Source organism: Chiloscyllium plagiosum, chromosome 10 (assembly GCF_004010195.1).
Source record: "Chiloscyllium plagiosum isolate BGI_BamShark_2017 chromosome 10, ASM401019v2, whole genome shotgun sequence".
NCBI lineage: Eukaryota > Metazoa > Chordata > Chondrichthyes > Orectolobiformes > Hemiscylliidae > Chiloscyllium > Chiloscyllium plagiosum.
The window spans coordinates 15,978,422-15,995,419 of NC_057719.1; the positions used below are offsets into that span (position 1 = coordinate 15,978,422).

Genomic DNA, 16,998 nt, shown 5'->3' on the forward strand with positions numbered 1-16,998 from the left:
ATCATATTGCAATTAATTTCCAAAACAAATGAAACTGGGCTTTGGTTTAATTTTTTTGTCAGATTCTATTAATCTGGCAAGCAGCACCTGCTTCATGCAAAAGACAAATGGACTTGATCATTTTTGTGGTTCTTGTTACTTTTAGTTCTTGACCTTTTTAAGTTGCTGAATATATATAAGCCCGGTGGCACAGTGGTTAGCAGTGCTGCCTCACAGCGCCAGAGACCCGGGTTCAATTCCCGCCTCAAGCAACTGTCTGTGTGGAGTTTGCACATTCTCCTCGTGGCTCCGGTTTCCTTCCACAGTCCAAAAATGTGCAGGTTAGATTAATTGGCCATGCTAAATTGCCCATAGTGGTAGATGTAGGGGAATGGGTCTGGGTGGGTTGCTCTTCGGCGGGTCGGTGTGGACTTGTTGGGCCGAAGGGCCTGTTTCCACACTGTAAGTAATCTAATCCCACATTAAAATATCTAAACATAACATATCCGACACTACCGTTGTGGGGTGGCAAAGCAACAGTGAGGAAATGCACTAACATTGCATGGTGCTAAGGTTAGATAACTCTTACGACATCTATCGGAATATAATATCCAAATATTGTGCAGTGAAGTCCCTCGGTAATAGTCACCAAATTGTGAGGAGTCCTGAGGAATTTACTGGTAACCCTTCAAAGTGTACATAAACTATTAGGTTCCCTTGAAGTGCTTGAGCATCCTCCAGGACAGTATTAAACATGCAAGAGACAGATGACTACACTATGAGGGAGAGCGAAAATGTGAACTGGCCATTGTGCATCTCCCAGCCTTGAATGACAGTACAGTCACTTGAAAAACTGATACTTAGGATGAACATTTCCAGTGATGGTGTGTGGAATAATTGCTGATTCTGTAAATTTGAAATGAGGGGCACCAGGCACCAGTATGACCCCCATATATAGTCTTTTATCTCTATGTTGTCCACATTAAAGTATGACATCTTGGCTGCAGTTCTCAATGTCATGCTTGAAATATCCATGACGCTACTAATACTAGTGGACTCCTTGATCCTTCATTCCACTTTACTGAGCGTTGTTGGCAAAGCTACCTGTTTTTCCTGTGCCTGTCTCTGCAGGCTGACCAAGTCATTAGAAGCTGATAACAACAGCATATTTTCTGACTGGCATTGAAATGGCCTGGCTTCTGGCAGTCCTTTGAGTCCTTGGCCATCTCTGGAGATACTTCAATGATGAGCTTTCCAGATTGCACTCCTAATCTAGAAAGAGTGCCCAACAAAATGGAAGTCTCTAAGCTGGTGGAAGATGCAAGTGAATGCCTTTGTGGTGCATCCTCTGATGGCTCACTGGCTTCCTTCTTAGGAATGGAGATCTCCAGTGCTGGACTCATTGCGCTGGGTTGGGTGCATGCCACTAGTGCCTGCATGAGGAAAGTGAGTAAATTATTTGTCAAAGAATGTTCAGATTAATGAATTAACACTGGTGGTAATGAAAGAGCAGCGCTGCACAGCTTAATTAAACATTCTGGATAGGTTGCCCATTAAGGTCACTCCATCCCTATATGACTGACCCTGCACTTCTCCAGGCAGACCTTTTATTTCTCCTTATAAGGACTGGGGGGTCTGATGTGCACCAAGCCCATTCCACCAGACTTGGAACACTTGGTTTGGTTATAGGCCAATAATTTATTATTCATACATGGGACATGGGCATCACTAGCTGGCCAGCATTTATTGCTGGTCCCTATTTGCCTTTGAGAAAGTAGGGGTGAGCTGCTTTTTTGAACCACTGCTGTACATTGACTCCACAATACCATTAGGAAGGGAATTCTAGGATTTTAACTCAGTGAAGAAGTGATGATATATCTCCAAGTCAGAATGGTGAGTGGTTGCAAGTGGTAGTGTTCCCATACATCTGCTACCTTGTCAATCGAGGTGGAAGTGGTTGTGTGTTGGAAGGTGTTGTCCGAGGATCTTTGGATATTGAGAGTTAAGTGATGGTAACACCTTTGAATGTCAAGGGGCAGTGGTTAGATTGTCTTTTATTGTATAATGTCTTTGCTTGACATTGTGAGGTGGAAAATTACTTGCAACTTATCAGCCCAAGCCTGGATATTGTCCAGATTTTGTTGCATTTGAACATGGATTGCTTCAGTATCTGAGATGTCATGCATGGTGCTGAACATTGTGCAACCATCGGTGAACACTTCTGACCTTATGATGGAGGGAAGGTCATTGATGAAGCAGCTGAAGATGGTTGGGCCACGTGCACTACCTTGGGCAACTCCTGCAGAGGTGTCCTACTGACTTCCAACAACCACATTTTCTGATGTCCCAGGTATGGTTCTAACCAACAAAGAGTTTGTCCCCCTGATTTCCATTGATTCCAGTTTTGCTAGAGTTGCTTGATGTCAAGGGCTGTAACTCTCACTTCACCTCTGGATTTTATCTGCACTGAGAGAAAGGGAGGGACTGTGTATAATGGAAGTGAATGTAAGTGCAATTAGTGGTGCTGAATGAACAAGAGAGTTGGGTGCCACAGTGAGTGAATGAGGTGGAAGTGCAGGTGGCAGGACAGATTTTTAGTTGAAGACAATAAAACATAGGAGCAGAAGTAAGCCATTCAGTCCATCAAGTCTGCTCCACCATTCAATGAGGTTATGCCTGATCTGATGACATTGAACTTCACTTTCATGCATTTTCCCCATGACTCTTTATTCCCTCACTGATTAAAAATCGGTCTGTCTCAGCCGGTAATATATGTAATGACCCGCCAGCCTCAGTAACCCTCTGCAGTAAAGATTTCTGCAGATGCACTACCCTCTGACTTTAATATTTGACCCCTTCTCTGAGATTATGCTCTCTATTCCTAGACTTTCTCAAATGGGGAAACAAACTTTCTGCATCTCGCTTGTCAACAGAGCAACATAGAAAATAGGAGCAGGAGTAGATCATTCAAGCTGGCTCCACCATTTAGTCTGATCATATTAATATGGTCAATATGATATGGTTAAGTCTCCTAAGAGTTCTGTGTGTTTCAATAGGGTCACCTCTCAGTCTTCTATACATTTTGGGAGGATCAGCTGGGTGAGGGCTTTTCTGTGGACACCATGCATGAAGTATTGAGAGTTGTGGATGTGTATGCGGTGACACAGTGAGTGAGTTGTGGCCCTGTAAGTGTGAATTTACAGAGAGAATGTGATGGCACTTACCATTGTGGAATGCAAAAGATCATTGAACTTTACTCTGCACTGCTGGGCATTGAAACCATGCAGCAAATCCAACCAGGCTGGCTGGATTTGATGACATGGCCTCCTTGGCCATAACAAGTGACTGCATTCTTCTTTACTCCCCTGTCCACTAGCCCTTCCAAATCCCTGTCTATGAAGTAGAGATCTAATTTAACATTTCTTGTGCCAAGCCATGAATACAGAGGCCTAAGCACTACAATGTGAAGGTGAGTTCCTGGCTTCAAGCATCTGAAATGGAGTGCAGCTTGTCTTTAAATATGCCACCAGAGGTACGTATGCCAGAAGGTCTTGCCATTGGTTGGCACCTCAGCCTCTCTGGGCCCAAGATTCCCCAATAAATGCAACCAGCATTTGGTTGCATTATTAATGAGGTGAAAGCAGAAGATTGCATTAGAATGTTTGCCTCGTCTGTGGCATGATGGTTAGCTTGAAAGTCACTCATAGGAGGAACATAGGAACAGGAGTAGCCCACTATATCCCTTGAGCCTGCTCTGCTATTCAATGAGGTCATAGCTGATCCGTGGTCTAACTCCAAATGCCTGTCTCTGGACTATATCCCTTGATAATGCTTTATAAAAGCTTGTCCATCTCAAATTTAAATTCAATAATTGAATTAGAATCAACCCACCATTTGAGGAAGATAATTCCAAATCTCCAATACACTTTGCACATAGAAGTGCTTTCTAACATCTTTCCTGACTGACCTAGCCCTAATTCTTAGATTATATTCCCTGGTTCTAGAATCTTCATCCAGTGGAAAAATTTTATCATTATCTACCCTGTTTTTCCCTGTTAATATCCTGAAGATGTATATTAGATCACCCCTTAACCTTCCAAATTCTAGAGAATAAAGGCTTAATCTGTCTAATCTCTCCTCATAACTTAACCCCTGAAGTCCAGGCATCCTTGTAAACTTCCTCCAGACCCAAAGCACTCTTCTTAAGGTGTGGTGCCCAGATCTACTCATTGTACTCGAGGTAGGGTCTCTAGGAGTTTTGTATATATTGCAGCATAACCTTTGCATCCTTATACACCAGCCCTTTAATAATGAAGGCCAGCATTCCAGTAGCCTTCTTGACAATTTTCTTCACTGGCTTGTGGCATTTTAAGGAGGTCTGCACCTGAACCCCCAAATCTTGATGAACATCTGCTGTACTTAGTGCCTTCTAAAAAATGTCCTGATCTATTCTTATTAACCTAAAATCGATAACCACATACTTGCTTATATTAAAATCCGTCTGCCACAGCGTTACCCACTCATCCAAACTATCAATATCCTGTTGTAATTTTATGCTGTCGTCAACACTCTCTACAATGCTACCCAATTCTGTGTTGTCAGCAATTGTGGATATTTGCCAATATTCAAGTCGTTAATGAATATTGTGAATAATTGAGGCCCCAACACAGTTCCCTGTGGGACACCACTAGTCATGTCCTGCCAGTTAGAGTACTTACGTATAATTCCAACTCTCTTTCCTGCCACTCAACCATTTTCCAATCCATGTTACTATTGTGCCCTCAATTCCATGAGTTTCTACCATAGCAAACAGTCTTTTGGCTGTGTGAGACTTTTATCAAAAGCCTTTTAGAAATCTATATACCAACATCCATTGACTTACCTCTGTGCATCCCTTTTGTCACCTCTTTGAAAACCTCAATGAAGTTTATCAGGCACAACTTATTCTTTTCAAGAGTCCCTGCTGACTCTTAACTGAAATTTTTCAGTGACCCTGTCCTTGACTAGAGACTCCAAAAATTTCCCCATCACAGATGTCAGGCTAACTAGTCTGGTTTCTGTCTATCGCCCTTCTTTAGAGGAATTAAATGATCAACTTTCCAATCCAGAGATAAAACTCCTGAATCCAGGGAACTCCAAAAGGTTATGTTAGAGCATCAGCAATGTGCTCTCCTATCTTATTTAACATTTATGGATGAAAACCATCAGATCCTGGGGATTTGTTGCTCTTCACTTTCATTAACTTCCGCATTAAGTTTTTTTTAGACCCTGTCGCTGATCCTTGTAATTTCTTTGGGACTTCCAGCAAGCTACCATCCTTTACTGCTGCGAATTCTGAAGCAAAATAATCATTCAGTGTGTCTGCCATTTCTACATAATCATTGACAATATCCCCACTCTCGCCCTCAGTGGGCCAATAGTACTCCTAACCAGCCACTTTTCATTTATATAACTTGCCACCATACGTTATCTACAAATGGGAAACTTAGCCCATTGTTTTGTGTATTTTGTTCATTTGTTTAAAATTATATTTGCTGCCATTTGTTAATATATTTAGTGAAGACCTCAATAGTAACAAAAAAGAAAAATAAAGCTCATAGTCTGTCTAATCAGATTACTCTCTGATTTACAGTATCCAGTATTGCTATAAGCTGGGATCATAATACACATAATTATTCTTTATTTAGATAAAAATGTTCTTTATGTTTTGCTATGTGAATCCGGTCACTTTCACTGTATTCTAATCAAATGTTTGAAGATTATGTACAAATGATCAGTTATGATCTTCCATTCAGTAAGTACTACCTTGGTGTATGACCAAGTTCAATCTAGGTTACCTTTTGATTGATTAAGTAAGGATGGAAGTGCACTCATACATTACAGGTCAAAGTAACGTTTAATGAGAAAAGAAACACTGACATTTGCTGCAGCACAACAGATGTAGTCCTGATGACAAGATAGGGAAACTGAACCTGAAAGAATGTTCACATGTCAAATCAAATTTAGGACATGTGAATAAATCAATCTTTGCACAGAGGGTGATGAACAGCAGGTTGGATTGAGATAGGACAATGGGCTCACTTGAGAAACAACTAGAGACAATAATAAGTTGATTCTGAAAGAAAGGTGGAAGATGTCCTAACAGAAATATTACTTTTATTATATTTACAATAGGTGAATTACAGACCACCATCCACATTTGGAATAAATCTTCCTGTGTCTGAAAATATTTATAATGCTGACCCAAGCAAACCAAAATACCGAAATTTTTATGAACTTTCAAAAGTAAGTAATTTGTTTAGAAATATGATTTAAAATAAGATGTCAGTAAGTGTCAATTTTTAGTTGTCTGTTTAATATTATTTAACAATGCTAGAAATTATTTAACAATTGTTTAATAATTGTTAAATAAACAATTATTTAACAGTTGCTAGAAAGAAGTGATAAAAATAATGGGACACCCTCTGCAGGACATTAAGAATATTCATAAACAGATCAAGCAACTGTTTTCTGTGATATATAATCAGATTGAAGTGTTATGGGCTGAATTTTACCAGAAACATGTTAATTTTGGCAAATTTCATGGAGGATTTCTCTCTATAATATCTCTTAAGTTTTCTTACTCTATATTTTGAAAGTCACCTCATTGGTGCCGGGCTCGCACAAATTTCCCTCTTACCACAAGCAGAGATTCTCACCACTACCAGGATTTTAAGTGATTCTCCCCCATACGCTTTAGTCCCTTTAGCCTGAAGAACTATATCTAACCCCTTGATAACATTCAATGTTTTGGCCGTAACCACTTTCCATGTCAGTGAATTCCACAGCATCACCATTCCCTGAATGAAGAAATTTCTGGTCATCTCATCTATGGCAAATATCCTTTGTATTTAGCAAGCAAGTGGAAGAACATAAGATTAGATTACTTACCACACAATCAGTCGCCTGAGTCGGGAATTGAACTTGGGTCCCTGGCGCTGCGAGGCAGCAGTGCTAACCACTGTGCCACCATGCCGCCCACATGAAGTTCAATGTAATCAAGCAGAGTCAACATGGTTTTGTGAAAGGAAAATCATGTTTAACCAACTTATTGACTTTAGATTAGATTAGATTAGGTTACTTACAGTGTGGAAACAGGCCCTTCGGCCCAACAAGTCCACACCGACCCGCAACCCACCCATTCCCTATATTTACCCCTTCACCTAACGCTACGGACAATTTAGCATGGCCAATTCGCCGAATCTGCACATTTTTGGACTGTGGGAGGAAACCCACGCAGACACAGGGAGAATGTACAAACTCCACACAGTCAGTCACCTGAGGCGGGAATTGAACCGTGCTAATACTGTCAAATGTAATTAAATAAAGAAGGAGAGACATTTAGATTTTCTTTAACTTAACAATGTAGTGGTCTTTGTTGAAATGCTTTGATAGCAACACTTTAGAGCTTGAAAATGTTAACTCTGTTTCTGCGTCCATGGACGCTGCCAGACCTGCTGAGGTTTCCAGGCATTCTCTGTGTTTAATTAAGTTTCTGTGTTTACTGAATTAAGCCTGAGATTGATGTAGCATTTATGTAAATGCAATAGTGAATATCATTATCCTCATCACTATTTTGTAGGTAATTTTGCGGCATACACTTCACTAGTACAACAAGTATGTGTTAACTTGTAGATATGTTATCTATCCTCATCTTCTGGATCTCTTATTCCTTTAACATTGTTAACCACATCATCCACTGCAGCAATTCATCAAAGCTTGTTTGACAGTACCTTCCAAACCTGTGACCTTTAACACCTAGGAGAACAAGGCAGGGTATGCTACCAATAATACTGAAAACCAGTACACCAGACTTGCTGTACTCCTAGCCAAACAATTTTACAACATCAGCATCTATCCAGAGATGCAGAAAGTTGCTTATCTATGTCTTGTACACAAAAAGTAGGATAAATCCAACCTGGCCAGTTCCTGCCCATCAGTGTACTCTCAATCTTCAGTGCAGTGATGTAAGGTGTCATCAACAGTGCTACACAGAATATAGAACATGGAACAGTAAAGCACAATACAGGCCCTTTGGCCCTCGATGTTGTGTAGGCCTTTTATTCTACCCTAAGATCTGACTAACCTACATATCCTCCATTTCATTATCTTCCATGTGCCTATCCAAAAGTCGCTTAAATGTCCATAATGTACCTGACTCTACTACCACTGCCAGCAGTGCATTCCACACACCCACCACTCTTTGTGTAAAGAACGTACCTCTGACATCTCCTCTAAATCTTCCTTCAATTGCCTTAAAATTATGCCCCTTTGTGATAGACATTTCCACTATGGGAAAAAGTATCTGGCTGTCCACTATCCTATGTCTCTCATCATCTTGTATACCTCCATCAAGTCACTTCTCATCCTTCTTTGCTCCAATGAGAAAAGCCCTCACCCCCTCAACCTTTCTTCACAAGACATGCTCTCCAGTCCAGGTAACATCCTGGTAAATCTCCTCTGCACCCTCTTGAAAGCTTCCACATCTTTCCTATAATGAGGCGACTGGAACTGAACACGATATTTAAAGTGTGGGTTAACCAGGGCTCTACAGAGTTGCGGCATAATTTCACGGCACTTAAACTCAATCCCCCACTAATAAAAGCCAGTATACCATAATCTTTCTTAACAACGCTACCAACCTGGTGGCAACTTTGATGGATCTATGGACATGGACTTCAAGATCCCTCTGTTCCTCCACACTGCCAAGAATCCTGCCTTTAACCCTGTATCCTGCATTCAAATTCAACCATCCAAAGTGAATCATTTCACAGTTTTCCAGGTTGAACTCCATCTGCCAGTTATCAGCCCAGCTCTGCATCCTATCAATGTCTTGTTGCAACTTACAACAGCCCTCCACCCTTTAACAACTCCACCAACCTTCATGTCATTTGCAAACTTACTAACCCACACTTCCACTTCATCATCCAAGTCATTTATAAAAATCACAAAGAGCTGAGGTCCTAGAATTGATCTCTGCGGAACACTGCTGGTCACCAAGCTCCAGGCTGAACACTTTTCATCGTCCACCACCATCGGTCTTCTATGGGCCAGCCAATTCTGTATCTAGACAGATGGGTTACCTTGTATCCCATGCCTCCTTACTTTCTGCCATCAAGTGCTATCAAACAGCAGCTGCTCAGCAACAACTTGCTCAGTGATGTCTAGTTTGGGTTCTGTCAGGTCCAGTTTTCTCCAGTACATCCTTTGTTCAAACATGGGTAAAAAAACTGCATTCGACAGGTGAAGTGAGAGTGACTATCCTTGATATCAAGGCTGCATTTACCTCATGTGGCATCAAGGATCCCTGATAAAACTGGAGTTGATAAGAATGAGGGAAAAAATCCTTCTGCTGATTGGACTCATACCTGCAAAGAGGAAGATGGTTGTGGTTGTTAGTCAGTCATCTCAGTTTCAGGTCATCACTGCAGGAGTTCCTCAAGGTAGTATTCTATTCCCAACCAACTTATTCTGTTTCATCAACGGCTTCCCCTTCGTCATAATGTTAGAAATTGGATGTTCGCTGTTGATTGCAGTGTTCAGCATTGTTCACACTTCCTCAGAAACTGAAGCAATCCATATCCAAATGCAGCAAGACCTGGACAATATCTTGGCTTGTGTGAAAAAATGACAAGTAGCATTCATGCCACACAAATGCCAGGCAATGACCATGTATACAAAGAAAGAATCTAACTACCATTCCCTTGATATTCAATGTCATCAACATAACTAAACCCCAACTATTTACATCTTGGGTGGTTACCAATGACCAGAAACTGAATTGGATTACCCACATAAATACAATAGCTGCAAGAGCAGGTCAGAGGATAGGAATACAGCAACGTGTAACTCATCTCCTGACTCTCCAACACTTGTTCACCATCCATAAGACACAAGTCAGGAGTGTTGTGGAGTACTCCCCAGTTGCCTAGATGAGTTGGCTCCAAGAGTACTCAACAAACTTGATATCAGCCAAGACAAAGCAACCTACTTGACAGGCACCACATTCACAAACATCATATCCTCCATCAACGAAGCTCAGTAGAAGTAGTGTATACAATGTACAAGAAACACTGCAGAAATTCACCAAGACTTCTTTGACAGCACCTTCCAAACCCATGATCATTTCTATCTAGAAAGACAATGGCATGGGAATACCACTGCCTGCAAGTTCCCCTCCAAGCTGCTCATTATCCTGACTTGGAAATATATCACTATTCCTTCACTGTCACTGGGTCAAAATCCTGGAACTTCCTTCTTGTAGCAGTATGGTCTATCTACACCAAAAGGTCCGCAGTAATTCAAGAAGACAGCTTACCACCACTTTCTCAAGGGAAAGTTGGAATGGCAGTAAAAGCCTGCCCAGCCAACGATGCCCACGACCTTGAATGATTTTTTAAAATATTGTTTTTTGAATATTTATATGTAAATCATGATTGGAGACCCATTGGAAATAAACTTCATATTTGAACATTGTTGATGTATTCCTCAATTGCTAATTGTGGGTCTTTTGACTGTTATATGTCTTACATCTTCAAAAACTATGTTTTTGGTTATAAATTGATTTGGAATATCCTGTGGTTTTGAAACATGTTATGTGAATGCAAGATAGTTTTTCAAGAGAAGTGAGAGAAAACAATTGGATTTAAAAAGGAACAGAAAAAATTAAGTATCGGCCTATGCTGGAATTGTATATTTAAATTAATACATTTCATAAAATATTGTATTTGTACACATTTACAAATCATAACCACCACTATGTTTGGATTAGTTTGGGGTTTTTAAATTCCTGCAGTTAACTAGTTATGCTTCCCATCAATAAACAAATACTTTTAATAATCCTGATTGAATTGAAATTCAACACAATTAATTCAGAAACTATAATAATTATATTATTTATACATGTATATATATTTTAACTACAGAAAACAGGACGTTACAAGCAATGTGCAATGAAGAAAACAAGAGAGGAATGTGGCTGTACTGATGAAATGAGACTATCTTCATTTGTGCAATACTCAGACTGCAAACAGAGGGTAAGAGCATTGCTCATCGATGAGAAAATTAGCTCATCTTTGCTTTGCACTGTAGCACAAGCATTTAAGTAATGGTGCAGAAGTGGGAAGATAAGGTTTGACTGGATAGATAAGAATGAAACCAAATATCCAGCTAGTTTTAGTTAGAATAATCCACTGAATCTAAATTCATGATGATATTATGTGATTATCCATTCATAAGTTTAGGCTGTTCAAGGAGAGAAAACTGAATGTTTTAGTCCCAAAGTAGAAATAGTTGACTGATCAGCCTTAAGCAAAACAATGAGATTTAAGAAAAATTATAAATTCATAGTCATAGATCTAGATCAATTAATATGAATTAATCACTATTGATATGATTCTCCTGGGAATCCATAAACCAAAATAACCAAAATCCAGCTAATTTTCTTTGAGGACTTAATGATTCTCCACAAGCTGCAGTGTCCATGTAAAAAGGATTCCGGCCATGTAATCTTCCATAAAATAGCAGACTTATTTCAGGCATCTCAGATCCTCTCTTTTCTTGGGCTTTCTTACTTCTTGTCTGTCTGCCATGTTTTTGCTATATTAGCTACTTCCTTGTCGGTACTTCTTTCAGTCAAGGGTCACAGAGACTGGTATTTCTTATTTTCAAAGAAAGTTATTACTGATCATTTTACAAGTGACACAAAGTCTCAAAAGTTATTTCCAACATTAAAAAAAAACAATTGCACATTCTCCAAACATTTTAAAGTAATTATGGAATGTCTTTGCTCTTACTGCCTTTGGGGTAAAGGTCATTACATTATCGCAACTTGCAGAAAGTGATGTTTACTTTACAAAGTACAGCAAGTTCTTAACATATTAAACACTTTAACAAATAATGTATTGCATTTTACACAGGTATCAATAGTGATACATCATACTTTAAACATAAGTTTCATGACAAATATATAATTTTGTTTTGTGATGTTTTACACCCCATTCATTCATGTGCCTTAAAGACGTTGTTAATCTCTTGAGACAGCATAGGAACACTACAGGATTGTTGTCTGGACTACAAACTAAGACTTGAATAGATGAGTATGCTCCTCCACTATTTGTCTCATTTCACCATTAAATGATTTCTTGGCAGTTCTATAAAACTCAACCTCTATCAAAATCAACCAAATATAAAAGTGAAGATCCCACATGGTCTAGATAATGTGTGTTGAGATCATTTAAAAGTCCTAATACACTGACTCTAGGGTAATTGCTCAGAATATTTAAACTTTTGATTACGTGGCATCTGGAACCATCCAAAATCATCCTTAACTCTGTGTTTTAATTAGTTGGAATCCCAGGGTTCCAACTGACTTACCTGAACAGTTAGCCAGGAAAAGTAAAAGAATTAAAAGCCTATTCTAATTCTTAGCTATCTATAAAACAGATCCACCAAGCCCCTCATACAGACACCGCCAATGAACATCTGACCAATCTATACCCTACTTTGGATCTTTCTCAACTTGACTTCTCCCTACCATCCTAGGCTTCCAAATCAACCTGAATTCTCCTGTGGCCCCAAACAGTTACATCTCTGATGCATCTCCGAGCCCACACTTTTCACTCCCCCTCCATCCACTGAACTCATCTCTTCCTACCTCGACAACGTCCTGTCCCCTTAGTCCAAGAACTCCCCTCCTACCTTCGTGACACCACCCATGCCCTTCAACTCCTCCAAGATTTTCATTTCCCCAGCCCCCAATGCCTCATCTTCATCAAAGACATCCAGTCCCTGTACGCATTGATCCACCATGACTAAGGTCTCCAAACCCTCCGTTTCTTCTTCTCATGCTATCCCAACCAGTACTCTTCCACCAACACCCTCATCTGCCTGACCATTGATCCACCATGACAAAGGTCTCCAAACCCTCCGTTTCTTCTTCTCATGCCATCCCAACCAGTACTCTTCCACCAACACCCTCATCTGCCTGACTGAACTGGTCCTCACCCTCAACAACTTCTCCTTCTAATCCTCACACTTCCTCCAAACCAAAGGAGTAGCCATGGGCACCCGCATGGGACACAGCTCTGCCTGCCTTTTTGTCGGATATGTGGAACAGTCATCTTCCGCACTTACACCAGCACCATCCCCTACCCGTCCCTCCACAACATCGATGACTGTATTGGTGCTGCCTCATGCTCCTACAAGGAGGTTGAACTTCATCAACTTTACCAACACCTTCCACCCCAACCTCAAATTCACCTGGACACCCTTGGACACCTCCCTCCCCTCCCTGGACCTCTCCATCTCCATCTCCGGTAACCGACTAACCACAGACATCTACTACAAGCCCACCGACTCCCACAGCTACCTAGACAACACCTCCTCCCACCCTAACTCCCGTAAAAGTGCCATCCCTTGTTCCCAATTCCTCCGGCTCTACAACATCTGTTTCCAGGATGACCAATTCCACCTCAGAAAGTCCCAGGTGGCCTCCTTCTTCCGTGATCGCAACTTCCCTTCCCACATGGTTGATGATGCCCTCCAGTGCATCTCCTCCACTTGACACACCACCATCTTTGAACCCCACCCCTCCCAATGCAACAAAGACAGAACCCTCCTGATCCTTACTTTCTACCTCACCAACTTCCGCATACATCGTATTATCCTCCATCATTTCTGCCACCTCGAAACGGACCCCACTACCAAAGACAAATTTCCCTCCCCACCCCTATCAGCATTTCAGGAAGACCATTCTCTCCACGACTTCCTCGTCAAGTCCACAGCTCCCACCAACCCACACTCCACAGCTGGCACCTTTCCCTGCCACCGCAGGAAGTGCAAAACCTGTGCCCACACCACTCCCCTCACCTCTGTCCAAGGCCCCAAGGGATCCTTCCACATTTGTCAGAAATTTACCTGTACTCTACCAATGTCATCTACTGCATCCGTTGCACCCGGTGTGGTTTCCTCTACATCGAGTCGACAGGATGCTTTCTTCCGGATCGTTTCAGAGAACATCTCTGGGAACCCGCATCCATCAACTCCACCATCCTGTGGCTGAACACTTCAACTTCCCCTCCCACTCCGTCAAGGATATGCAGGTTCTGGGCCTCCTCCACCGCCAAACCGTTATCACCTAACATCTGGAGGAAGAACCCCTCATATTCCACCTTGGGACCCTGCAACCACACGGGATAAATGTGGATTCCAACCAGCTTCCTTATTTCCCCTCCCCCCATATTATCCCAGTCCCAAGCCTCCAACTCTCCACCGCCCTCTGGATCTGTCCATCACTTCCCTCTCTGACCTATCACCTTCTGCATCACCTTTATCCACCTATCGCTTTCTCAGCCACCTTCCCATCAACCCCACCCCACCTACCATTTATCTCACAGCCCCAGCCCACAAGCCTCATTCTTGATGAAGGGCTTATGCCTGAAACATCGATTCTCCTGCTCTTTGGATGCTCCCTGACCTGCTGTGCTTTCCCAGCAACACACTCTCGACTCTGATCTCCAGCATCTGGAGTCCTTACTTTCTAACCCTCCATCCTGCCAACTTCTCTGACTCTACCTGACAACCATCTAAGCACTCAGCTACTTACCTGCTACATTACCTCTCCACTCAACCTGGCACCTGTACTATCCACTAACATAGCACACAATTCTGTGACTCAACTCCCCTCTGGACCTACATATGTTGCTGGCACACCAAATGCCCCTCTCATGACACCTGCACCCTTCGTCCACTCTGCATCTTACTCCTTATCCCTCACCTTCTGGGAACCCAATCTCCTCACCTAACTGCTACCCTACCATCAAACATAAGAGCAGGAATAGGCCATTTAGCTGGTCAGGTCAGCTCTGCCATTCAACACGCACATGGTTAATCCTGTACTTCAATGCAACACTGCTGATCGTTCTCCTGAAATCTCACTGCATCAAGAAAGTTCTTGCTGATTACCACATACCACTCTCCCTTGGCCAGTAAATCAGTATACTTCCATGTTGAATGCCACTTTGAAGAAGAATCAGTTTCATTGAGCAGCTGATACAACTGAATCACTTGCTATGGCAGGCAAGAGTCAAGGATGTTTTGGTTCTGGAGAGAGTTCAATGCAGTATGACAAGGATGATAGCTGAACTTCAGGATTAGGTTATGAGGAGAGATTAAACAAATACGGGCTTTATTCTCTAGAATTTTGAAGGTAATGGGGTGATCTAATAGAGACCTTCAGAATGTTAACAAGGAAAGACAGGGTAGATCAAGATAAACTATTTCCATTGGTTGAAGATTCTAGACCCGGGGGCATGGTCTAAGAAATAGGGCCAAGACATTCAGGACAGATGTAAGAAAGCACTTCTACACATAAAGAGCAGCGGAGGTTTGGAACTCTTCCTAAATGGTGTTTGATGTTACTTCAATTGTTGAATTTAAATCTGAAATAGATAATTTTTCATCAAGCAAAGCATGTCAAGGGACATGGGCCCAAGGCAGGCATATCGTTTTAGGCCACAGATCAGAAGTGATCTTCTTGCATGGCAGGGAAGACTCAAGGGACTAAATAGCCTACTCCTTTTCCTGTTTTTATGTTCTTAATCATATTGCGCTTGGAGTCACAATAGGCTAGCCCAGTTAAGGACAACAATTTTCCATCTCTAAATGACACTAGTGAACTAAATAGTTTTTAATAATCATGGTCAACATTAGACTTTTAGTATCAGATTTTATTCAATTCAAATTCCATCATATGCTGTGACAGCATTTGGAGTTCATTACCTTGGTTTCTGAATTACTATAGACCATTGTCTCCACCTAAAGGTAGTGAGTCAACTTCTTGAACAGTTGCAGAACCTGGGATCTATGTATATCCCTAGTGTTGTTATGATCTGACTTTCAAGTCTCCCCTAACCTGACGCCTCTGACATCATCTTTTAGTTCAAATCCACAGCCAAAGTCCTAATTGCTTAAATCAGTAAAATATTGATTAAAACCTGATTGAAATGGAGCCCTTCCCAGTGGAACAGTTTCCTCTAGTCCACTGTTGGAGCTAATGGCCAATCATTAAAACCCCTTCTATGTTTAAGCCAAAAATTTCGCCGACAGCCATTGGTGAGATGCCAGAAGACTGGAGCATGGCTAATGTTGTAGGCAAAATGAGTACTGCAGATGCTGGAGACTAGAGTAGAGAGTGTGTTGCTGGAAAAGCACAGTGGGTCAGGCAGCATCCGAGGAGCAGGAAAATCAACGTTTCGGTCAAAAGCCCTTTTTGCCCAAAACATTGATTTTCCTGCTCCTCGGTTGCTGCCTGACCTACATGGCTAATCTTGTGCCAATATGTAAGAAAGGCTGCAAGGAAAAGGCAAGGAACTGCAAACTGGTGAGCCTGATGTCAGTGTGGGTACGTTGTTGGAGGGGATTCTGAGAGACAGTATCTACATGCACTTGGGAAAAAAAGGATCGATTAGGTATAATCAACATGGCTTTGTGCATGGGAAATTGTGTCTCACAAATTTGATTGAGTTTTTAAGGGTGATGGCCAAGAAGATCAATAGACAATAGACAATAGGTGCAGGAGTAGGCCATTCAGCCCTTCGAGCCTGTACCGCCATTCAATATGGTCATGGCTGTTCATTCCTAATCAGTATCCTCTTCCTGCCTTATCTCCATAAACCTTGATTCCACTATCTTTGAGAGCTCTATCCAACTCTTTCTTAAATAAATCCAGAGACTGGGCCTCCACTGCCCTCTGGGGCAGAGCATTCCACACAGCCACCACTCTCTGGGTGAACAAGTTTCTCCTCATCTCTGTCCTAAATGATCTACCCCGTATTTTTAAGCTGTGTCCTCTGATTCGGGACTCACCCATTAGCGGAAACATGTTTCCTGCTGCCAGAGTGTCCAATCCTTTAATAATCAGATCCCTTCTCAGCCTTCTAAACTCAAGGGTATACAAGCCCAGTCGCTCCAATCTTTCAG

The 16,998-nt window shown here is 41.6% G+C and overlaps 1 protein-coding gene across 1 annotated transcript in view; it reads left to right on the forward strand.

The window, feature by feature from the left end:
• Positions 1-16,998, forward strand: part of LOC122553954 (cation channel sperm-associated protein subunit beta-like) — a 76,256-nt gene that overhangs the window by 25,808 nt on the left and 33,450 nt on the right. The window contains exons 2-3 of the mRNA XM_043698460.1: positions 6,154-6,264; positions 10,944-11,054. Coding sequence (XP_043554395.1) covers positions 10,971-11,054 — 84 coding nt within the window. The 5' untranslated portion in view covers positions 6,154-6,264; positions 10,944-10,970. The remainder of the gene's footprint in view (positions 1-6,153; positions 6,265-10,943; positions 11,055-16,998) is intronic.